General features: G+C 55.5%; 3 protein-coding genes across 3 annotated transcripts; 1 reads left to right on the top strand and 2 right to left on the bottom strand.

The window, feature by feature from the left end:
• Nucleotides 1-107: 107 nt before the first annotated feature.
• On the bottom strand, nucleotides 108-1,250 carry C5H1orf122 (chromosome 5 C1orf122 homolog). The gene is made up of 3 exons (XM_062191002.1): nucleotides 1,134-1,250; nucleotides 830-1,031; nucleotides 108-578 (listed from the first exon to the last, which is right to left on the bottom strand). The coding sequence occupies exons 1-3, from the start codon at nucleotides 1,166-1,168 to the stop codon at nucleotides 483-485; spliced, it is 333 nt and encodes a 110-aa protein (XP_062046986.1). The 5' UTR covers nucleotides 1,169-1,250; the 3' UTR covers nucleotides 108-482.
• Nucleotides 1,251-1,374: 124 nt separating this feature from the next.
• Nucleotides 1,375-5,223, top strand: YRDC (yrdC N6-threonylcarbamoyltransferase domain containing). Its single transcript, XM_062191000.1, has 5 exons — nucleotides 1,375-1,785; nucleotides 2,272-2,386; nucleotides 2,509-2,628; nucleotides 4,292-4,434; nucleotides 4,731-5,223. Exons 1-5 carry the CDS (start codon nucleotides 1,394-1,396, stop codon nucleotides 4,801-4,803), a joined length of 843 nt encoding a protein of 280 aa, XP_062046984.1. The 5' UTR covers nucleotides 1,375-1,393; the 3' UTR covers nucleotides 4,804-5,223.
• On the bottom strand, nucleotides 5,173-11,027 carry MANEAL (mannosidase endo-alpha like). Its single transcript, XM_062190999.1, has 4 exons — nucleotides 10,478-11,027; nucleotides 9,526-9,635; nucleotides 8,687-8,763; nucleotides 5,173-7,407 (listed from the first exon to the last, which is right to left on the bottom strand). The coding sequence occupies exons 1-4, from the start codon at nucleotides 11,025-11,027 to the stop codon at nucleotides 6,771-6,773; spliced, it is 1,374 nt and encodes a 457-aa protein (XP_062046983.1). The 3' UTR covers nucleotides 5,173-6,770.
• Nucleotides 11,028-22,802: the final 11,775 nt, after the last annotated feature.

Genomic DNA, 22,802 nt, shown 5'->3' with positions numbered 1-22,802 from the left:
CTCTGCCCATGATCGACACTTTCCCACCACGCCTCCCCAAGCCCTCCCCCCCTCCCCCAGCCATCACAGTCCTGGAGAAGGGACAGAAAGATGAGATCGGTCACCAGGAGAGTCTGCAGGTTTCCTTTTAATAAAGGCTCTGCTGAAGGTGTTTCACGGGGCTAGGAGTCCCCAAAGCATGAAATGGACACGTAACACCACCGGATCCCCCGAAGCAGGCCGGGCCACTCTGGCGAGCACTGCTGGTCTGCCCAAATCCGGGTGTCAGACTGGGTAGTCCTTGGCCGCTCAAAGCAGAGCACTGCCTTCAACCAGGACGAAGTGGGAGTGCGCCCGGCTGCAGCAGAGCCGCCACCCCACGCGGAGGGCCAAGCGCCAGCCACTGCCAGTGAAGGCTAGCCCCTCTACTGGAGCGAGTTGCTCAGAGTCCAGCCACCAGCCCTGGGGAGGGAGAGAAGTCAGGGCGCCCGGCTTGGGGACCGTCAGGGCTCTGCAGCTCCGTCACCAGCGTCCTTTGCAAAGCCACCTCTGGCGGACACGGCTGGCTGGGAGGGCGCTCCGGGTTTGGCTGAGACGTTCTAGTTGGAACAGAAAGGAAAAAAAAGTGAGCCTGGGAGGGAAGGCCTTGGATTAGGCACCGCTAGGATATGGCCACTTGGGCATCTGGCTAGTACTGAACTTTCTCAACACCTCTCGCCCAGACCCGTGGATCTGGCGACGGGTAAAGCGGCGGGGACACTCTTCCACCCTCCAGGGACAGCTAGGGCTTGACCAGTCCAGCCAGCAGGCAGACCCCACCCCCCAGGCCCAGCCCGGGGTGGGCACTGACCCCGCCACCAGCTGGCTCCGGGCGCCGGCGGCCCAGCTGCCGCAGCATCTCCTCGCAGGCGGCGATGGTGTCCAGGAGCTGCCGCTGCCGCTGCTCCACAGCGTCCAGCAGCTGCTGGGCGCGCTCATCCCGGGGCGGCTGCGGGGGTGGCCTCCCGCCGAGCCCCAGCCCCGCCTTCCCACGGTCCACGCCGGCAGCCTCCCTGCCCGGGAGAGAGCGAGACACAGACGGTCAGGGCCGGCGCTTGCGCGGGGTCCCAGTCCTTCCTCCCCCCACACTCGCGCCCCGACGGGCCCCGTCTCACCCCCGTGACCAGTCTGAGCCCGGGCCCCATTCCATCTCCGCCCGCGCGGCCCGACCACCGCCCCCCTTTCGGCCGCCCCCCCGCCCCAGCGCTGCGCTGGGGCTCAGCGAAGCTGCGCCCCGCCCCGTCCCCACCGGTCTCCTTCAAGCCTCCTGGGGGTCGCGGTCCCTTTAAGCTGCCCGGCGCGGAGGTGGGGCCGAGCCTCCCGGACCGGAAGCTGGCTGGGCGCGTCACTTCCTCCCGGAAGCGGGCCTGGGCGGATGTCTCCGGCGCGTCCCTGCACGGGGCTGAGGGCCGCGGTGGCTGCCAGCATGGGGTTGAGCGAGGGGTCGGCGGGCTCCGCCCGGAAGGGCCGTCTCCTCCGGCCGCCGAGCCCCGCTCCGGCGGCGCCAGGGGCTCGGCTGTTGCGGCTCCCGGGAAGCGGAGCCGTGCAGGCCGCGAGCCCCGAGCGCGCCGGCTGGACCGAAGCGCTGCGGGCCGCCGTGGCCGAGCTGCGCGCCGGCGCCGTGGTGGCCGTTCCCACCGACACGCTGTACGGCCTGGCCTGCTCGGCGAGCTGTTCGGAGGCGCTGGGCGCCGTGTACCGCCTCAAGGGCCGCAGCGAGGCCAAGCCGCTGGCCGTGTGCCTGGGCCGCGTGGCCGACGTCTACAGGTGAGGCCGCCCCGACCCGGCCCCGCTGGGGGCGGCACCGCGGGAGGGGTTTCCGGTGACAGGCTTGGGAGACTGAGGCGCAGGGAGCGGGAGGGGCTTGTCCAGGCTCCCGAGGGATCCGCAGCTGGCAGTGTGTGCTGAGCCGGGCCCTGAACCCGGACGCTGGGGCGCAACGAGGGGGCGAGGCGGGTGGGGCCCGATTCTCGGGGGGGCTGTGGGCTCAAGCGGGAAGGCCCAGGGGAGAAAGAGGAAGCGTGGTAGCTCAGGATAGTAGGGAGTGCCTTGCAGAAAACAGAGCACGGAGCTTCGATCCTGCCGTCGCGGTGGCACTGCGTGGCGGACGCGCGGCCCCTCCGGACCCCCACCCTCGGCTGGAGCGCTTGGGGGAGGCTCGGCTCGGGGACGGATGGTTCGCACCGCGCAGTCTGGGGAGTGACAGCCAGTGGCGCGTCCCTGGGGGTGCATTTGTGCTGTTTTGTTGCCCAGGTACTGCCACGTGAGGGTCCCCGAGCAGCTCCTGAAAGACCTCCTGCCGGGGCCCGTGACCTTGGTGATGGAACGCTCAGAGGAGCTCAACAAGGACCTGAACCCCTTCACGCCTGTGAGTTGGGTTCTTCTGTCCCAGACTTCCTGACCCCTGGAGCTTCCGGTAGGTGGGATGGGACCAGCCCCGTCCCCCACCCCCTCGGGCCTCTCCGGTGAGCCTTTCTCCTTGTCTCCTAGCTTGTGGGCGTCCGGATTCCTGCCCATGCCTTCATGCAGGACCTGGCCCAGATGTTCGGGGGACCTCTGGCTCTCACCAGCGCCAACCTCAGTTCCCAGGCCAGTTCTCTGAACGTCGAGGTGAGTTGCCCAGGCCTTCCCCCGGAAACCCCCGAGCCCAGCACTACCCCCTCTGCGCAGGTGGGGCTGTCGGTGCGCTGGAAGTGCCTGGCGGGAGTGAAAAGGCGCCCCAGCTGGCAGGGAGGGCGGTCGGGTGGAGGGGATCCAGAGTGAAGAGTCGTGAAGGATTCTTTATCCCGACATTTGAGCGGTCAGGGAGAGGATGGGTGTCTCCTCTGTACTGTCCATCCAGTCATAGGAAGGCCCATGATAAGTAAAACATTGTTTTCCCGTTTTTGTCCAGGCAGCAGTTCTTGGAAACTGGCATGTTGGAGTAGTTTTTTAGTTTTTTTTTTTTTTTTTTTTTTTTTTTTTTAAGATTTTATTTGAGAGGTAGAGTTACAGATAGAGAGAGGGAAAGACAGAGAGAAAGGTCTTCAATCCGCTGGTTCACTCCCCAAATGGCTGCAATGGCTGGAGTTGCCCTGATCTGAAGCCAGTAGCCAGGAGTTTCCTCCAGGTCTCCCACACAGGTGCAGGGCCCAAAGATTTGGGCCATCTTCTGCTTTCCCAGGCCATAGCAGAGAGCTGGATTGGAAGAGGAGCAGCCGGGACTAGAACTGGTGCCCATATGGGATGGTGGTGCCGCAGGCAGAGGCTTAGCCCGCTGTGCCACGGCGCCGGCCCCTGCTGTGAAGCAGTATGAAGTTAAGGCTCAGAGAGGCCATTCGCCTCAGCTCACACAGCCATTGAGCGGCTGACTCGGCTTCTTAGCCAATGTTTGGCTCCTCAACCTGTTCTGCTACCTCTGCCAAAGCCAGGCCAAAGAAAGGGTCATCCTAGTCCTGTTCTGCCCGCGCAGCTGAGAACGAATGAGGACAAGGAAACTCCCCTTGCTGTCCTGCTTACTAAACTTGGCAGACCTGGAGAAGGGGTTTGAGGGCCTCGGGAGGCCAGAGCTGGCATCCTTTCTCATTCTCCGACTGTGGAGCTTCGCTGCGTCCTGCTAACTGGACCCAGGGAACAGGAGTAGGGGCACAGCGAGCCGGCAGCGGGCCTGCCTGCTCCCACACAGTAGCCATCCCGAATTCCCAGGCCTCACTACTTGCTCGTCTGCCCTGGGGGGCAGGGGCTGCTCCAGCCCAGCTAATGCCTCCACCCGCATTCTGGTGGCAGCACCCGCCCTGCTGCGCAAGGACTAAGCGCTGGTCATGCGTGCTTGCAGGCCCACCTTGCTTTCCTCTCCCTGCCCTGGTCTGGCGTTCTCAGAGGCCCAGGATCAGGGTGCTCCTCTGGTGCAGCCCGCTTGTGTGTTAGGCCTGGGTAAGGAACTTGAATGTGGTCACACAGAAAATGGCATAGTCCAGAGTTGTAGCCCGCCTCTGTGGATGCCCACCTAGAACCACAGTTGTTTTACCTATACGTCCCACACCAAGAAAACAAGTGTGGGATTTCCTCAAACTCTGGATGGGTGTTATTTGGGGCACCAGTCTAGGAGGGCTCTAAACCTCCTCGGGTGCAGTGTTGAAGGTGCTAATGCACTGTCTTTGGCACAGCTGTCTTAGCTAGAGGTCTTTCCTCTGCTTTAAGCTGTGAGTTCCTTGTCTGACATACGAACCCTGTCTGCAGTGTGACATCATTGCAGGTGCCAGCGATAGCATCCATATTCTTCCTTTCTCCTCAGGAATTCCAAGACCTCTGGCCTCATTTGTCCCTGGTCATTGATGGGGGACCAATTGGGGAAGGCCAGAGCCCCGAGTGTCGCCTTGGCTCAACTGTGGTTGACTTATCTGTGCCTGGAAAGTTTGGCATCATTCGTCCAGGCTGGTGAGTCTCTCCTGTGGCATGGGAGTAGAATTTGGAGGGGTTAGGGGAGATAAGATGTAAAAAAGAGCTTTGACAAGTTGAAGGTTGTCACTCAGTACCTTTCCCAGAGAGGGTGTGGGCAGGTTAGGAGTGGTAAAGGCAGGGACCGAGTCGGCCAGTGTCTGCCGGCATTTCGGGGGTTCACAAGGATTCCTCAAGTGTTGGTGAGCAGTGAGTTTAGAGGTCCCCGGTCAGCAGACCGTGGTGGGCTTCAGGCCTTTCGAAGTCAGACTGTAACTGTTCTTTCTCCGCCTCAGTGCCCTGGAGAGCACTACAGCCATCCTCCAGCAGAAGTACGGGTTGTCGCCTTCGCACGGACCATGCTCGTGAAGCTCAAGGCAACCCCAAGGACTGATGCTGGATACTGTGTGTCCGCTGCGGGCTGATGAGGCCTCATTTGCAGAGGCCGCTGGAGCTGTGTCACTCGCCCGACTTCGAGGCGGCATGCCTGGCTGAACACTCTGCACCCGCTGCAGAAGCTACTGGTTTAGCTTCTCACCTGGGTTAAAGGTTCTATTTATTACCTGTGCTTTCCTGTATCAGCCAAAAGCTGCATTGAGAGGTCAGAACATTCCCGGGGTGGCCTTACCAGCGGCTTCCTCTCTTACATAAGTTATATGCATAACACTTAAGTCCAGTGTTTCTGGCAACCTTTTACTTTATTCATGGGTATACCAAGTATTGAACATTGTTGGGCATTTGAACTTTTTCTTTAATGTTAAAAAAATGCTGCTATTAAATATATTTGTAAATGGTTTATTTTTCTTCTTTTGAATTACTTCCTTAGATTGGATTACTTAGTTGAAGTATATGAAAGCATTTATGGCTCTTGATACAGATTATCCTTCAGAAAGAACTGAACTGTCACCTTGCCATTGGCAGCGTGAAGCCGCCCGCCCAGATGGTGCGTGCCCGCAGCAGAGCCTCAGTGTCACTGCCTTCTGAAGGCTCTGCAGCCCCTCCTGCTGCCCCTGCCTGGTTCCCCCACACGCCCAGGGGCAGGCCTGCTCACCTGTCCAGTGCAGTCTAGGGTCAGCTACCTAATGGGCTGGATGCCCTTGAGGTGGCCTCTGGGGCCACTCCCTCCTTGCCTCTTGATCCTAGTTCCCAGGATTCAGTCTTGAACCCATAAAGCTCAGCACAGTGCTCTCCAGTGCACCTGTTCTCAGGTATGTCCTGTGGATGTTGCCAAGGCGCTACAGGTGCCTGCTTTAATTAGGATTCCTAAATTAGCACATTAGTTTGTTTATAAATAAGCAGTGGTCTTTAACTATACCCTTTAGAAATTTTGCTTAAATGAGTAGTTAAGCAAACCCACTCTTGATTGTGCCAAAACTATATCTGGTCCAGTCGACTTGTCCATTTGTCACAGAATCTGGTCAGAAATCATGAGGTCTCAAGAGCAAAAGGAATGTTTACTGGAGAATACCACGTCATATTTAATTAATACGAATCACAGTAGCACTGAAAACGGCTCTAGTGAGTGGGCCTCGTTCTGTTCAGGAATCTATGGGGAGGGGTGTCTGGGTCCTCTCCCTGCAGCTCAGTGTTCATCTAGGAAAAGTCGGCTCTGGAGTGCAGAGGTATTTTCTTAGAGGAAAAAGAACTCAACTCCAGCACTGGGTAAAGCTGCAAAAAAACCAAAACCAACCAAATAAAAAACTTCTGCCCATACCCAGGCACTAGCTACAAGGCCACACCAAAGAGGGAAGCTGGATCCTGTAAGCTTCAGGACAGGAACTGTTCCTTGCTCAGGTTTTCTCCAGCACCTAGCACATAGGAAGGTGCTCAGTGGGTGTTGAGTGAATGTGTCAGTGTGCAGGATTATTTCCTGGTAATTGAGTTCAGGAGCTTAAACCCAGAAACTCCCTTGACAGAGTCTCAGGTTCCCTAATTTAGAGAAGATACTTGAGAAGAAAGGACACAGACTGGCAGAAGGGGCAGGGTATGTGCTCGCCCAGGGCCCACACCTTTCCGACAGCACTGCCTGGGTCACTCCGCTCCACGACACCAACCTGCTGCAGAGTTCTAAACTGGGAGGGTCACATGAAAAGGCTCTGAGGCCACGGAGTGCCCGGGTTACGTGGTCACCTGCCAGCCTCCTCTCACTGCAGAGCGCCCCAGCACCACTTGCCTGAGGAACAGGCTCTGTTAGACATGGGCCCAGGCTTGGTGGCCCACCCAGAGGCACCCAGCTGCGGAGACCAGTGAGCACCCACAACCTCAGCAGTGCCCCACGTGGTGACACCTTCAGTGAAGCCAGGAGGTCAGCACCGTGCGCCCCGGGTTCACAGGCCTCACATCAGCCACTGCTCCTTTTCCTTGACAAAGTGCTCCGCCCAGCGGCGGGTCAGCTCCAGGTAGAGGCTGGGCTGATGAGGCAGGTAGTCCAAATACAGGCGAGTCGGCGTCTTCTTGGGAATGGCCTTCTCAATCTGGGTGCCCTCGTGCCACTCGTTGAAGGAGGTGATGGAGACGATCTCGGGCCTCACGGTCAGGGCCGCCTGCAGGGCCGTCTCGTAGTACTTGCCATTGACCCTGTTCCGTGTATTGTGGTTGTTCCAGGGCCGGATGCTGGTGTCAATATAGCCAGGCCCCACGCTGGGGATGAACATGAGGTTGTTAGCGTCACAAAAGTTCTTCACGGCCTTCCAGTTCTGATGGGAGGAGCCAAAGGAGAAACCGTTGGAGGCAAAGTAGGTGTACATGCCATCAAATCCTGCGGCGAGGATGTCGTGGGTGTGGCCCTCCTCCACGAGCAGCGCTATGAAGACCCCGTCGTAGGGCGTGTTGCGGATTGAGTGGGGTCCCTGTGGTGTCAGGAGGTGGGCCCAGGCCTCCGGGGACGTCAGGTAGGAATCGTAGATATAGAAGAGGGGGAGGCTCTTGCCCATGCTGTTCTTGTAGCGGTAAAATGCACCATGGGAGCCGTACCTGAGGAGCAGGGGGAGAAGAGCTTGGGCAGGGCTGCAGGGACCAGAGGAGCAGAACCGCACTCCCCTCCTTCCTCTCTGCAGCTCCGTTACTGCTAAACTTCCCTTTCCTTCCCGGAGTCAAGACACCACCAACTTTTGTCTGGACTGCCCCAACAGTCACTTGTCTCCAGGCTTCCATTCCTGCCTCCCTATTATCCTTTCTCTCTCCCTCTCTTTCCATTTTATTTACTTGAGAGGCAGAGAGAGAGAGAGAGAGCACGCGCTCCCATCTGCTGATTCACTCCTTAGATGCCCACAGCTGCCAGAGCCAGGCTGAACCAAAGACAAGAGCTGGCAACAGCCCAGGTCTCCCAATGTGGGAGGCAGGAACCCAACGACTTGAGGCATCACTGCTCCCTCCCAGGGTCTGCATTAGCAGGAAGCTGAGAACTGAATCCAGGTCCTCTGATGTGGGACGCAGGTATCCTAACCCCTAGGCCAAATGCCCTTCCCCCTTCTCTCTAAAAAAGAAGAACAATGTATAAATCAGATCGGGTTGCTCCTTGCTTGGACCTACAGCTACTTCATCTGGCCAGGCCTACCTCCATTTCTGCTGTTACCTCGCCTGCCTCCACCCCCATCTGGCCCTTCCACACGGCTGTCACGCCAACCTGGTTCCATCTTGCCGCCTTGGCGCCTGCCAGCCCTCTGCCTGGCATTTTCTGCCTGCCTCCAGATCTTCACAGAGCAGACTCCTCACTCAGGGGTTCGCTCACATGTTGTCTCCTGGAGACTCAGTTGACCACTCATTCCAGAATGGTGGTGAGCACACTGGGACACAAAACCCTACTTTATTGTTTTTCCATACTGTAGATTACTTAATTTTTCCTGTGTAATTACTGTCTACTCCACTGCACCCCCAATACACTCTAGAATGTAAATACAAAGTCAAAAACCTGGCCAGTCTAACGGCTTAGCACAGTACCTAGATGCACATAAGGATACTCAGCAGGTGTTTTCTAGTGAATGAATGATATTCGAAAGTGCTATATCGGCCACTTCCACATATATAACTTCAGACTCTCACAAAACTCCAGGAGGCCTGTGTACAGAACAGAGGCCGAGGATGGGGACTGGACTCTGGTTACCTGGGTGCAAGCCCAGCACTCTCCTACCGTGAAATAGCTGCTGAGAACTTGGGCATTCTGTCCTTCTGTCTCTTGATCTGCTCCTCCAAACCTTCTACCCCTACCCTATTTGGATCTCCACCAAAATCCCAATCCCCACGGAGGCCTTACGTGTCAATGATGTACTTGATGTTGTCATGCACAGTGATGTCATCCCGGCCTTTGTAGGGTTGGATGTGGAAGGCCACCTGCCACAAACAGAGCTCACATGAGTATCTGTCCCGAGGCCACACTATTGGAAGCTCATGCTCCAGCCATGGCCTGGAGGAGCAGCAGAGTTCAGAAGGGGGTCTGACAATCATAGGCACAATAGAGATAAGGGAGGGCATTGCCCTCCTGGGTTAGAAAAGAGGGGTGAGAAGTTTGCCCACCTCCCATCATAGGGCATTTTGGAAGATGCTGAGGCGGGCTGACGTTTTCAAGCCATGGGCCAGCTCCAAGTGATTGGTGCTAGCTGCCCAAAACAGCGCTGCGGCTGGGTCGATGGGGACTGTGGTTGGTTGGTTAAATGTGTCAGTGATGGACTCAGCCGTCGCGAGTGGGGCTCCTCACAGTCATTTTTCTTCCTTTGCTACAGACAGGAAATTACTCCTGGGGGAAATAAGGACACACCCAGCTCTGTGCTCTGGAAACCAAGCCTGCCTGCTCATAGCCTGCGCTATGCTCTGCTCCCTGAGGACCTGCACGCCTCCCACTAGAGTCCAGAGTTCAGCCTCCAGGTCCCTTTGGCTCCTTCCTACCCTTTATCCAGGAGCAGGGTCTTCATTCCCAACCTTATTGTTCTATACACGTGATACTTAGTTAGTCTTCTGTTGGTCCTGTATTGAGTTTTCTCAGAGTTCTAGAGAATGAGAGTGACATGGCACTGGTACCACGCTTGCTACATACCCAGGAACTTCCCAAGAGGCTCCAAAGCCTGTGAGCAGAGGAGGGGAAACCTGCAGACTCACCTGGATGTTGTACTGATGGGCGGTGTCCAGAATGGCAGGCACCAGGTCATCCGAGGGTTCTCCGTTATCATCAGCCATGCCAGGTGGGTACCAGGACAGGACCAGGACGCCTGAGACACAACGCAGAGGCCACTTCAGAGATACACAGCACCCCCTCTGCGGAGATTTCTTTCCTCACAAACCATCACCAACTGCAAAGAGGCTGCTGCCACGTGCACTTCCCACACATCAGATCCTAGAGCCGGCGCCCCGGAGCTGTCCACGCCAGCGGTGCTGAAGCGCCGCCGTGGCGGGGACCATAGCGCCCTGGGGCTGAAAGGAGCAGCGCTTTTCCGTTATCAGCAAATATAACAAAGGGGGCGGGATGGGGTGGGGTGGGGGAGACGCCACATCCACCTGGGAGCCGCAGTCTACCTCTGAGGTCTTCCCTCGCCTGCACACTCAAGGACGGCCACAGTCAGGTGTAGCTTTGTATACTTCCCACCGGCTCCCCCTCACTCAAACCCTCTCCAGGTACATTAAGATGCACTGCGCAATCCAGAGGAATTCAGGGACAAAACCCGAAGCCAGTGAATCTCCCCACCCCTCTCTGCAAAGGAGGCTCCCAGGACCTTGTCCCCCACGGCAAACACAGCAGAGTCCATTACACAACTTGGAGGCAAACTTTCCTCTCTGCAGCCAGGCTGCTGCTCCCGGCTGTGCCTGGAGTGGAAGGCGCCCAGGCCAGCTCTGCCTCCCTCCCCATCGCCGATAGATTGGAAGGTGCCTCCCTCCCTACTGGCGACCCAGGACCGCTTGGGCACACGGAAAGCCTCAGTATTGGAGGCTGGAGGGGGCGAAGGGAGTCTGAAGACCAGACCGGGGAGCAGAGGGGAGGGGCTTGCCTCCTGGTGGGACCAGGTGGGATGGGACGGAAGGGCTGAGCAGCGTGGCGGGCCGACGGGGCGCTCACCGATGCCGGCCTCCTGGAGCTGGGTCATGTGCTCCCGCAGCACGTCGGGGTCCCGGGAGCTATAGGGCCCCAACTCCGGGTAGAAGCTGGAGCCCAGGTCGTCCGGGGGGCTGTGGCGGCCGCGAGGGTAGCTGGCTGAGATTTTGGGGTCCCAGTGCGGCACCATGACGTGGTCCCAGTGGATGTAGCGGCCCTCGCGCCGCGGGCTGCCGTACCACGAGTAGTAGAAGGCGTGTAGGTCCGAGTACACGCGTAGACTCCGCCCGGGGGCGGGCTCGGCCTCCGCGGGTGCCGGCCCCGGGGGGCTGCCCGGCTCCGCGGTGCGTGGCGGAGGTGGCGGCGGCGGCGGCGCGGCAGGTGCGGCAGGGGCCCGGGCGGCGGGCGCCGGGGCCCCCTCCGGCCGCCGCTCAAAGGGCGCCAGCTCCAGGCCCGGGCCCAGCGCTGGGAGTCCGTCCGGAGCCTTGAGCGTGCGCAGGCCCATGAGGGTGCCGAAGGCGAAAAGCAGCACCAGGAACAGCGCGATGCAGGCGCGGCGCCGCCGCCGGGCCATGGCCGCGCCGCCCTCCCCGGGGCCGGTCCCGCTACCTCCCCGCAAGCCGCGCCATGGCCGCCCGCCCGGCTCTGCGCGCCGCGCCGCACCGCCCGCGCGCGTACCAGGGAGACGGCGACGCCGTGCGATGAGCGCGCGTGGGCGGCTCCCGGCCTCTCCCCCGCAGTGCGGGCGGGCCCGGCACACAGAGAATGCGGCCGGCGCAGACCAAGTGGTCGCGAGCCGAGGGGGGACGGGCCGGCAAGTGGAGACGAAGGCCCGCGCCGAACCGCGAGTGTCGGCCGAGGGAGCAGATGCCCAAGTCCCGTCGCGCCGTCCACCTGGGAACAGTGGCCTCTCTTGCCTGGAGCAGTGGGTGGAGGCGCCCTGGGGGGGGGGGGCAGAGGTGCGGAGCCTGGCGGGAGCGTAGAGAGGGGGGCGGCGGGCGCTCGCGGAGCTCCCTCTCCCCAGGGTCGCCGCCGCCGCCACTGCCGCCCCTCGTTCCTCACTGCTGGCCGCTCCGTGCTGGTTTCAGTCACCGCCCTCATCTGCTGGACTCCCCCAAGCAGCCACTGAAGCCCAGGGCAATTCCCCCAGAGTCAGACCCCGCAAGCTCCGGGGCCGGGACGAGGGAGACAGGACTGGCTCAAGGTCACAGTGTCCAGGTCTCACCCAGGGGTCAGCACAGCTCCCCGGGGCCCTGGGCGCCGCCCCGGCCGCTGATCCCAGGCGCGCTGCCATCCTCAGAGAACCTCCCGGGTGGTGAGGAGTGAATGAGGCGGTTCCCAGAACGCAGGCCCTCCACCCTCTTCCTCCCCCATCTGGACTCGGCTCCAGGGCGCAGACACCAAGAGTCCCCGTTCCTTTGTTGAGTGCATGTGGGACTCTGGTGTGTTTTCTATAGATAAGCGTACCGCTCAACATTGATCAGGCTCCTAACCTTCAGTATTCATTGTTTCACTCATTCAAAAAAGAGTTGTTTCTCGGCCGGCGCCGCGGCTCACTAGGCTAATCCTCCGCCTTGCGGCGCCGGCACACCGGGTTCTAGTCCCGGTCGGGGCACCGATCCTGTCCCGGTTGCCCCTCTTCCAGGCCAGCTCTCTGCTGTGGCCCCGGAGTGCAGTGGAGGATGGCCCAAGTGCTTGGGCCCTGCACCCCATGGGAGACCAGAAGCACCTGGCTCCTGCCATCGGATCAGCGCGGTGCGCCGGCCGCAGCGCGCCTACCGCGGCGGCCATTGGAGGGTGAACCAACGGCAAAGGAAGACCTTTCTCTCTCTCTCTCACTGTCCACTCTGCCTGTTAAAAAAAAAAAAAATATATATATATATATATATATATATATATATATATATATATATATATATAAAAGAGTTGTTTCTCTGCTTCCTGTATGGAAAACAGGAGCCCAGCTGTGTTTCAGTGACTGTTCTATCTGCAGCATCTTCAAGAGCTTGGTCTGACGGGAGGCGCCTGGTCCTTACTTCTTAAGTGAGTGAGTTGTAGGGGCTGGCGCTGTGGCGCAGCGGGTTAACGCCTTGGCCTGAAGTGCCGGCATTCCATATGGGATGCCCCATATGGAATGCGTCGGTTCTAGTCCAGGCTGCTCCACTTATGATCCAGCTCTCTGCTATGGCCTGGGAAAGCAGTAGAAGATGGCCCAAGTCCTTGGGCCCCTGCACCTGCATGGGAGACCCGGAAGAAGCTCTTGGCTCCTGGCTTTGGATTGGCGCAGCTCCGGCAGTTGTGGCCAATTGGGGAGTGAACTATCAGATGGAAGACCTCTCTCTCTCTCTCTCTCTCTCTCTCTCTCTCTCTCTCTCTGCCTCTCCTCGCTCTGTGTAACTCTGACTTTCAAATAAATATTAAAAAAAAAGTGAGTGAATTGCAGGGAGATCTATGATGAGGAGCAGCAGGGTTGGAAACTGTTGGGAAGTCTGGAGCCCAGGAAAGCCAATTTGAGAGAATTCATGGTAGCAAGCGTGGCTAGAGGCCCAGGCTTCCAGCTCAAGTCACAGACGTGGCACCTGACTCTGGTTGGCTCAAGCCTTATAGAAATGTGTCAGCTCAAGAGGCAGGGGCCACTGGTGAAGCAACATGCCCATGGATTCAAGCTTGGATATTGTAAGAGCACTATTTGGGGATTTTTAAAATATATATATATATATATATATATATATATATATATATATATATATTAAAAGTCAGAGTTACAGAGAGAGAAAGAGGTTCACTCCCCAGATCGCCTCAATAGCCAAAACTGGGCTGATCTGAAGCCAGGATCTAGGAGCTTCTTCTGGGTCTCCCACGTGGGTGCAGGGCCCCAAGGACTTGGGCCATCTTCTACTGCTTTCCCAGGCCATAGCAGGGAGCTGGATCAGAAGTGGAGCAGCCAGATCTCGAACAGGTATCCATATGGGATGCTGGCATCACAGGCGCCACAGTGCGCCACTATGCCACAGTGCCAGCCCCTCTTTTAAGACCTTAGGAGTTGCAGTTTGGGACACGGAATGCGTGTTCTGAGGAAGTCAGGAAAGGGGCCAGCAGTGTTGATTTCTTACAAGCAGTAGAATTTCTTCATCCTTTGAGAAAGAACTGGGGCTGCATGACCAGTACAGGATAGAGAACAGAGAACAAATATCTATACTTAGCGAAAATGTCCACAAAGCAAGTTGATATGGCAACTGTTGATATGCATCTTGAGTCTCTGGGGAGGATATCCCACGTCCTTATCGATTGTTTAGGTCTTCCAGATGCCTGAGGTGAAAGGGTAGAGGTCACCAAAGTTCACATTCCTGGTGGGGAGGCAGCTTGAGCCTGGTGGGCGTAAGTCCTCTCCCAACCCCATTCTGAAAACCCAGCCATGTCGTTTGGAACTGCAGTGTTTCCATCTCACTGCTCTGCCCCCCACCACCACCACGTGGACCTCACACTGAAGCTCCCCTCCCATCATGTTCCTTTCCTCACCTATCGGGCAACAGGAGGACAGAGTTCTCTTTCCCAGAAGTCATTCACTGCTGTTTCATCCCCAGCAGATGACTACCAAGAGGGATGGGATGACCAGGATTCCCTTAGGCTACATTTTTGGCATAGATTAAATGTTGGAAGGAATACGCTATAGTCTATCAAGGAACGAGATGACTCGCCGCGTTGGAGAGTGAGGACGGGACTTGCTGGAACACCTGCATTTTTATTTGAGAGGCACAGTGCTCATCTCTGGTTCGCTCCCCAAGGGCCCACAGTAGCCTGGATTTGGGAACTGAATCCATGTCTCCCTCGTGGGCAGGAGAGACCCAACTACTTGAGCTATCCGTCACCTCCTCCTCTGACGGTGCAGGAAGCTGGAGCTGGGAGCCGAGGCTGGACCTGAACCCAGGCACACTGACGTGGACAGAGTGTGCTAACTGGCACCTTAACCACGGGGTTTGCGGCTGCCCCAGGAGCAGGAGCATTGGCGGATCCAGCAGGAGGGGTCAAGGCTAGAATCGCAACCTTGTGAAGATCTAAATTGGCTTCATTTTTTATTCTAGAATCAGGCAACACTTGATTCTGTAAAATACATTAAGTGTCCTAATGGGGTGAGAACAAGGTTGGTTTTATAGACAGAGAAAGCCAAAGAAAGCATTCGCAAAAGAACAAAAGGCAGATTGGTCATTTCAAAGTTCCTTTCCTTGTAAGGCAGGGACGGGGAGATAGAGCAATGGGAAAAGAACCGATTGGTCAACCTGGAGTTGCCTCAGGTTACTGCTTTTGTGGAAGGCTTGACTCCATTATCATGTCAATTGAAACCGTGGGAAATTTGGCTGTTAGGGCTCTGCTCCCGGCTTCTAAAAAGGTCAGATAGGCAGGGCTTTAGCTTCAGTGACTCCCTTTAGGTTGTCAGCCGCCTCTGTTGTGGCCTAGGGCCAGGGCTTGGTCCGGAACAATGGCCTCCTGCAATATTTATTTAGCAAAACAAACTGAGAAAGAACAAAGAGGAAACAAGAGAAGTAGGTGCTGGTGGTGATGGTATCAGATACTTAATTATCCCACTCTCTCTGGGAATGCCCTGAAACCCAGTGGCGGCCCCCGGGGGCCAGGCCTGGAGTCCTTGGCACTGCCACCTGGCCATAATGGTTTGATCCAGGACTGGGACTCTGACCAAGAAGAATCATCGAGCAGGCTCTGTCTCCCATTGTACCAGTCATGGGCACTGGCCCAAGTTCAAGTATGGGTCCTTCTCTGGGATTTTTCTTTCTGGTACAAGGCACAGATTTAAGCCTCTCTAAAGTTAGTGCCATTAGAGAAGAGATTGAGGGACAGGGAGAAGCTTGGTGGTGGTGCAGTCCCTGGGGTCAGTTTTCCAGAAGACTCTATTGGTTGCCTATCAACCTCAAGCAGAGACAAAGGACACTGGGAACAGGAAAGTCATTTAGGGAGCAACCCCAGGAGGCGAGAGTGAGGAGCTGCCGACAGTAAGACAAGAAGGCAGGAAAGCCGAATGCACAACATCTGATGGACAGTGCCGCTACGGGTGATGGGCCTTGGTTCCACCCGGGCTTTTCATCAGTGCACAAATGCTTCTGGAATTAGCAAGAGTGAGATTCAGACAATTATCTAACAACTCCCCTCCTCCACTGACTGCCCATCTTCCCTGGGGGTGTTCACTTCCTTTCACTTCTGGCCTCTCTCTCTCTCTCTTTATCTCTCCTTCCCCAAATGACTCATCCCTGACCTGTCTCTCTTTCTCTCCTCTCTCTTGTCTCTCTCCTTCCCCAAATGCCTGCAATAACAGGGGCTGGGCCAGATCAAAGCTGGGGGCCAAAAAGTCAACCCAGTTCTCCCAGGTGAGTGACAGGGACCTAAGTACTTGAGCCATCATCTGCTGCCTCCCAGGGTGCACATTAGCAGGAAGCTGGATCAGGAGCAGAGATGCGATTGTTACCAAAAGCTTGGATCTTGTCAGCAGTGCCCAATCAAAATAGCATGGACACAATTTGAGGATAAAGGAAAGAGAAAAAATAATTTAAGATTTATGTATTAATTTGAAAGGCAAATTTGCACAGTGAGAGAGAGAGAGAGAGAGAGAGAGAGGTCTTCCATCTGATGGTTCACTCCCCAATTGGCCACAATGGCCAGAGCTGCACCAATCTGAAGCCAGGAGCCAGGAGCTTCTTCCAGGTCTCCCACCTGGTGCAGGGGCCCAAGGACTTGGGCCATCTTCTGCCTTCCCAGGCCATAGCAGAGAGCTGGACCAGAAGTGGAGCAGCTGGGACTAGAACCTGCACCCATATAGGATGCCAGCACTGCAGGCGGTGGCTTTACTTGCTATGCCACAGCGCTGGCCCCAGGAAAGAGAAAATTTAATCTACTGATAGATGAGGAGATAGCAGGCTCATGTCTGCACAACTAACCTCCTGCTGAATGAGGATGCTTTAGGGCTTTAAGGTTACAAAGAAAGATGAGTCAGCAATAAGGAGAGAAAAGGATAAGGATGGGTACACGTTGGCCTCCGGCCAGGTGATGAGGAGCTGGTTGGAGTCACCGTGGTGTTTGCTCTGGTTGGGTTGCATATTCAGCTTGCATCCAAGTTCCTGGTTGGTGTCATGTGCCAGTACCTTCAGTCAACCTTGGGGGCTACATGCACATGGAAGTTACTTCCTCCTCTCCTCTTCCTCCTCCTCTTCCTTATTCTTCAAGATTTATTTATTTACTTATTTTGAAAGTCAGAGTTACAGAGAGAGAGAAGAGATCTTCCATCTGCTGGTTCACTCCCCAGATGGCCACCAATAGCCAGGGCTGAGCCAGGCTGAAACCAGGAGCTAGGAGCTTCACACTTGGGCCATCTTCTGCTGCTTTTCCCAAGGCCCTTAGCAGGGAGCTGTGTGGGAAATGGAGCAGCCGGGACATGGACTGTCTCCCATATGGGATGCCGGGGCTGCAGGTGGTGGCTTTATCCAGTAGTTCCTTTCTGCCCTGGACCTGGGGTTCCTCTATTCTGAGACAATAATGGACACCTATGTGTTATCTATTGGAGAAGCAAATGACCTCCTGAGTCTGGTGATTAGAGTCTTGTAGGGCCACTGTGCCACTCTGCCAGTTCAATGAGTTAAGCTAAGGGACAGTGGCTAGGGGACAAGGGCCCGATGGTATCTAGCATCTACATTCAAGGCACTACTTGGGGGCTCTGTTTCAGGACTCAAACCTAGGCCCTTCATGGGCAGACCAATGCTGTGGCACAGTGGGTAAAGCCGCTGCCTTGTAGTGCTGGCATCCCGTATGGGTACTGGTTCAAGTCCTGGCTGCTCCACTTCCGATCCAGTTCCCTGCTAATGCACCTGTGAAAGCATCAACAGAGGATGACCCAAGTGCTTAGGCCCCTGCACCCACATGAGAGACCTGGATAAAGCTCCAGTGTCTTGGCTTCTGATTGGCCCAGCTCTGGCTGTTGTGGCCATTTTGGGAAGTGAAACAACATATGGAAGACCTCTCTCTTTCCCTCTTTTCCTGGAACTCTGCCTTTCAAGTAAATAAATAAATCTTTAAACCCTAGGCCCTTCGATGTGGGGTGCAAGCAACTTAACCGCTAGACTAAACAGCTGCCCTCTGCTCTCCTTTTTTGCCAAGCAGACCTGTGACATCAGAGAAGGCTTTGGGCAGGCGCAGAGACAGGCAGGTGCCACGCATGTCTGAAGTGGGAGGCAAGGAAAACCCAAGCTTGTACAGAACTGTCCATCCCAGCAATACTAATGTTTCTCTGCTGTCAAAACAAATTATTGGGGCTGGCGCTGTGGCGTAGCAGATAAGGCCACCGCCTGCAGTGCCGGCATCCCATATGGGCACCGGTTTGAGCCCTGGCTGCTCCACTTCCCATCCAAGCTATTGGAAACTGAAGGTGGGGAGCACATTTTTGGCTGTCACCCTGATTTGAAGAGGAGCACCACTGGTATTCAATGAACAGAGACCAGGGATAGTACAAGTTCAGCAATGATTTTTCCCATACAAAAATGCGGAATGAAGCTCCGTTAAGAAAAACCAGTAACTGGTCTCCCATATCTGCACCTCTCTCTCTGCACTGTAGTCAGAGACAGCTTTTTTTTTTTTTTTTTTTTTTTTTTTTTACAGGCAGAGTGGACAGTGAGAGAGAGAGACAGAGAGAAAGGTCTTCCTTTGCCATTGGTTCACTCTCCAGTGGCCGCCATGGCTGGCACGCTGCGACCGGCACACTGCGCTGATCCGAAGGCAGGAGCCAGGTACTTATCCTGGTCTCCCATGCGGGTGCAGGGCCCAAGCACTTGGGCCATCCTCCACTGCACTCCGGGGCCATAGCAGAGAGCTGGCCTGGAAGAGGGGCAACCGGGACAGAATCCAGCGCCCCGACCAGGACTAGAACCCAGTGTGCCGGCGCCGCAGGAGGAGGATTAGCCTATTGAGCCGCGGTGCTGGCCTGCTCCACTTCTGATCCAGCTCTCTGCTATGGCCTGGGAAAGCAGTAGAAGATACCCAGGTCCTTGGGCCTCTGCACCAGGTGGGAGACCTGGAAGAGTCTCCTGGCTCCTGGCTTTGGATGGTGAAGTTCTGGCCGTTGCAGCCAATTGGGGAGTGAACAAGTGGATGGAAGATATATATCTCTCTCTCTCTCTGTGCCTCTCCTCTCTCTCTGTAACTCTGACTTTCAAATAAAAAAAATAAATCTTTAAACAAACAAACAAACAAAAAACTCTAATTACTACATTAGCAGCTTTCAACAGCCCCAAACTTCACCACCTCTGAGCCCCTGTGAGTCAGAGTCCAGGCGCGGTGCGGCTCAGTGTTTCTCACGAAAGGCGCTGGCCGAGTCCTGCTCCTTTCTGGAATGTGCATCCCAGCTCCCTGGCAGAATCCGGTCTGTTCCGTTGTGGGGCTGAGGTCCTCATTTGCTTGCTGGCTGCTGGTTGGGAGATGTTTTACAGCTATTGGAGGCCACCTGTCCCTGTTGGCTTGTGGCCCCATTCTTCCATCTTCAAAGCCAGGAACATCAAGTCCTGTCCTTTTCCCAACAGGGCCTCTCTCTGTCCTGTTCATCCCTCCTACCTGCCTGCTCTACTTTTAGCAGCTCGTGTGATACAATCAGGTCCATTGCATCATCCAGGGTGACAGCCTTATTTTATTTTAAATTTTTTTTCTGTAAAACCTGCACGTATAGGGCAGAAAGTTAAGCCACTGCTTGGGTACCGGCATCCTGAATCAGGGTGTGGCTCAAGTCCTGGCCTCGCTACTTCCAGTCCAGTTTCCTGCGAATGCCCCTGGGAGGCAGCAGCTTATGTTTGGTCCCCTGTCACCCACGTGGGAGACCAGGATGGAGCTCTTGGCTTCTGACTTTGGCGTGGACCAGCAATGACTATTTTTTATTTATTTTTAAAGCTTTATTTATTTAAAGGCACAGAGCTACAGAGAGGCAGAGGTAGAGGCAGAGGCAGAGAGAGAGAGAGAGAGAGAGAGAGAGTCTTCCTTCTGCTGGTTCACTCCCCAGATGGCTGCAATGGCCAGAGCTGAGCCTGTCTGAAGCCAGGAACCAGGAGCTTCTTCCAGGTCTCCCGTGTGGATGCAGGGGCCCAAGGACTTGGACCATCTTTTAGTGATTTCCCTGGCTATAGCAGAGAGCTAGATCAGAAGTGGGGCAGCTGGGACTGGAACTGGCCCCATATGGGATGCAGGCACCACAGGTGGTGGCTTTACCCGCTATACCGCTCCGCTGGCCCCCAGCAATGACTATTGCAGGCGTTTGGGGAGTAAACCAGCGGGTAGACATGTTCTCTCTCACTTTCTCTCTCAATCTGTTGTTCTGCCTTTCCAAAAGATAAAAATAAATAAATAAGTCTCTTTTTAAAAATTATTTATTTATTTGAGATCTAGAGTTACAGACAGAGAGAGGGAAAGACAGAGAGAAAGGTCTTCCTTCCATTGGTTCACTCCCCCAATGGCCACTACAGCCGGAGCTGCGCCAATCCGAAGCCAGGAGCCAGGTGCTTCTTCCCAGTCTCCCTTGCAGGTGCAGGGCCCAAGCACTTGGGCCATCTTCTATTGCTTTCCCAGGCCACAGCAGAGAGCTGGATCGGAAGAGGAGCAGCTGGGACTAGAACCAGTGCCCATATGGATTGCCAGCACTGCAGGCAGAGGATTAACCTAGTGCGCCATGGCGCCAGCCTCAAATAAGTCTTTTTAAAGTATGCATAGAGTTTCTAGTAGCCTCATTCTGTTGTTTCATTTATTTTTTTTTGAGAGGCACTGAGACAGAGAGGGCTCCCGTCTGCTGGTTCACAGCCCAGATGCCTTGCTGACAGCTAGGAATACAATCCAGGTCTCTCTCTCTCTCTCTCTCAATAAATAAATAAATAAATAAATGTATGTTAAGGGAAAAAAAGTGCTGCTGCTTGGGTTGCCCCCATCGCCTGTAGGAAGCCTGGCTTCCAGACCCAGCTCCGCTCCTGATTCCAGCTTCCTGCTAACGTGCACCCCAGGCGGCAGCGCCAACGGCTCAAGCAGCTGAGTTCCCGCCATCCACATGGGAGACCCAGATTCAGGTCCCAATCCCATCCGTGGCTGGGCCCAGCTTTGGCTGTTGTATACATCTGGGGAGTGAACCAGTGGATCAGAGATCTCTCTCTCTCTGTCTCTCTTTCCTTAAATCTCTCAGTCTTTGAAAAAAAAATAAAAATACATCAATAGATGCTATTTTTAAAAAAGAAAGAAAAAGAAGGGAGGAAGAAGGAAGAAGAACTCTTTCTGCCACAGAAACTTTCTGAAATCAGGGTGGGCTGAGACGTGGCGAAGCCTCAAAGGGGTCAGCTACCTCTTCTCTGACTTCAGCGGCGAACAAGAAAAACCGTTAAACAGGCCTTAGAGTGGTGCGTCTCAAACATTTTTAAAAAGGTTTATTTATTTATTTGAAAGGTAGAGTTGAGAGAGAGAGAGAGAGAGAGAGAGAGAGAGAGATATCTTCCTGGTTCACTCTCCAAATGGCCAGGCCAAAGGCAGAGCCAGGAACTGCATCTGGATCTCGTGTGTGAGTTCAGGGCCCAAGTACTTGGCCATCTTCCATTGCTTTCCCAGGCTATTAGCAGGGAGCTGGATCGGAAGTGGAGCAGTGGGATTTAGACAGACGCTCAGATGGCATGCTGGTGTCACAGGCAGCGACTTTACCACTTACCCCACGGAGCTGGCCCCACGAAGTCTCAAACCTGAGTGAGTGATTTTGTTAAAATGCAGATTCTGAATCAGCACACCTGGAGTGAGGCCTGAATTTCTGCATTTCCAGCAGGATCCCAAGTGATGTCCACTCTACTGGTCCTCAGACCGCTTCTTAGGGTTTGGAGCATAAAGTGCTTATTAACACCCCCGCCCATGGGTACCGCAGGATCTGTCTCCCCAGAACTTATGCAGCTGTTTAAACTCTGACATCTCAGTGTTAGTGGTGGGTGGCTTAGGGTGGGGTCTTGGTCTAATGGTGGTGTCAGAGGTGGGGCTGGGGTCACTGGAGGGTGGCAGTTGTGGGAGGGCTGATGAGTATTTGAGTTCAAGTTAGGCCTAGGTTCTCTCTTTCCTGGCTCACCATGTGATGGTCTCTCTGCACCTGCCACCACCAACCTATGGGTCCGCCCTGTCCTCACCTGTAACCTGGGAACCATAGCTGAAATCCACCTTCCCTTTCCCACAGAGGCTCCTCTCAAAGTAACAAAAAGTGGATGGATGCATCTCCCGTATCAGGAAGTGCTCGGGTAGATTGAGTCTAAGGATGACTACTCCAGTTTTTCAGACATCATGGCATCAGATCACCTTCTCTGCCATCGTTTGTCTGGCCTGGCCACTGTGGTTGAAAAGGACAGAAGCAGTGCGAACCGTCACATTCCCAAGTGACACCATCCAGCTGCAGAGAGGGAATAGCCCTCTTACAACCCTTTTAGAGATTAGGATAGGAAGGCATTTGGCCGAGGGGTTAAAGGCGCCAGCTGGGACACCTGCGTCCCATATCAGAGTGCCTGGGTTCAAGTCCTGGCTCTTCATTCCAGCTTCCTGCTACCGGAGACCTTGGGCAGTGGCAATGATGGCTCCCACCCACAAGGGGCCCAGCATCCATAGGACCCAGCCTTACTGTTGTGGGCATTTGGGGGGTGAGCCAGTGGGCAGGAGCTCTTTCTCTCCTTCTCAAGTGTAATATAAAGAGTAAAATCAACTCTTCCGAAGCTCTCGGCAGCCTTCCCATGACTCCTCCTTGATGGGAACTGTGTCCTACGCTTGTGCCTGAGCCAATCCCTTAGCAAAGTCAAAGAATGGCAAACAGTCAGAAAGAAGGGAGCAAGTGGGGACTGAGCGAGCAGCCCACAGTGTCTCCCCTCCTCCCTCACAGGAGAGCCAGATGCAGTTCCTGGCTCTGCCTTTGGCCTGCGGCAGGAGACACAAGATGGAATGAGAGGGGCCGGCGTTGTGGCATTGCAGGTTAAGCCATGCCTACGAGGCTGGCATCCCACAAGGGCGCCTGTTTGAGTCCCAGCTGCTCTGTTCCTGATCCAGCTCCCTGCTAATGCACCTGGGAAGGCAGCAGGAGATGGCCAAGTGCTTAAGGCCCTGCCATCCATGTGGGAGACCTGGATGAAGCTCTGGCTCTTGGTTTCTGCCTGGCCAGCCTTGGTCATTGACGCTATATTGGGAGTGAACCAATGGATGGAAGACCTTTCTCTCTTTCTGTCTCTCCCTCTCTGTAATTCTGACTTTCAAATTTTATTTATTTATTTATTTATTTGAAAGAGTTACAGAGAGAGGTAGATACAGAGAGAGAGGT

This window comes from Lepus europaeus, chromosome 5 (genome assembly GCF_033115175.1).
Source record: "Lepus europaeus isolate LE1 chromosome 5, mLepTim1.pri, whole genome shotgun sequence".
Classification (NCBI taxonomy): domain Eukaryota; kingdom Metazoa; phylum Chordata; class Mammalia; order Lagomorpha; family Leporidae; genus Lepus; species Lepus europaeus.
The sequence above is the reverse complement of the archived record's forward strand: the minus strand, read 5'-3'. Positions and strand labels throughout refer to the sequence as shown.

What these genes read in the sequence shown, in the direction of transcription:
- C5H1orf122 (XM_062191002.1), bottom strand. Translation starts at nt 1,168, where the DNA reads ATGGAATGGGGCCCGGGCTCAGACTGGTCACGGGG. An exon ending in GGCTCAGACTGGTCACGGGG is followed by an intron (nt 1,032 to 1,133) that starts GTGAGACGGGGC and finishes TCTCCCGGGCAG; the next exon opens with GGAGGCTGCCGGCGTGGACC. An exon ending in CGGAGCCAGCTGGTGGCGGG is followed by an intron (nt 579 to 829) that starts GTCAGTGCCCAC and finishes TGTTCCAACTAG; the next exon opens with AACGTCTCAGCCAAACCCGG.
- YRDC (XM_062191000.1), top strand. Translation starts at nt 1,394, where the DNA reads ATGTCTCCGGCGCGTCCCTGCACGGGGCTGAGGGCCGCGGTGGCTGCC. An exon ending in CGCGTGGCCGACGTCTACAG is followed by an intron (nt 1,786 to 2,271) that starts GTGAGGCCGCCC and finishes TTTGTTGCCCAG; the next exon opens with GTACTGCCACGTGAGGGTCC. An exon ending in CCAGTTCTCTGAACGTCGAG is followed by an intron (nt 2,629 to 4,291) that starts GTGAGTTGCCCA and finishes CTTTCTCCTCAG; the next exon opens with GAATTCCAAGACCTCTGGCC.
- MANEAL (XM_062190999.1), bottom strand. Translation starts at nt 11,027, where the DNA reads ATGGCCCGGCGGCGGCGCCGCGCCTGCATCGCGCTGTTCCTGGTGCTG. An exon ending in CCCATCAGTACAACATCCAG is followed by an intron (nt 8,764 to 9,525) that starts GTGAGTCTGCAG and finishes TGTTTGTGGCAG; the next exon opens with GTGGCCTTCCACATCCAACC. An exon ending in ATCAAGTACATCATTGACAC is followed by an intron (nt 7,408 to 8,686) that starts GTAAGGCCTCCG and finishes CCTGCTCCTCAG; the next exon opens with GTACGGCTCCCATGGTGCAT.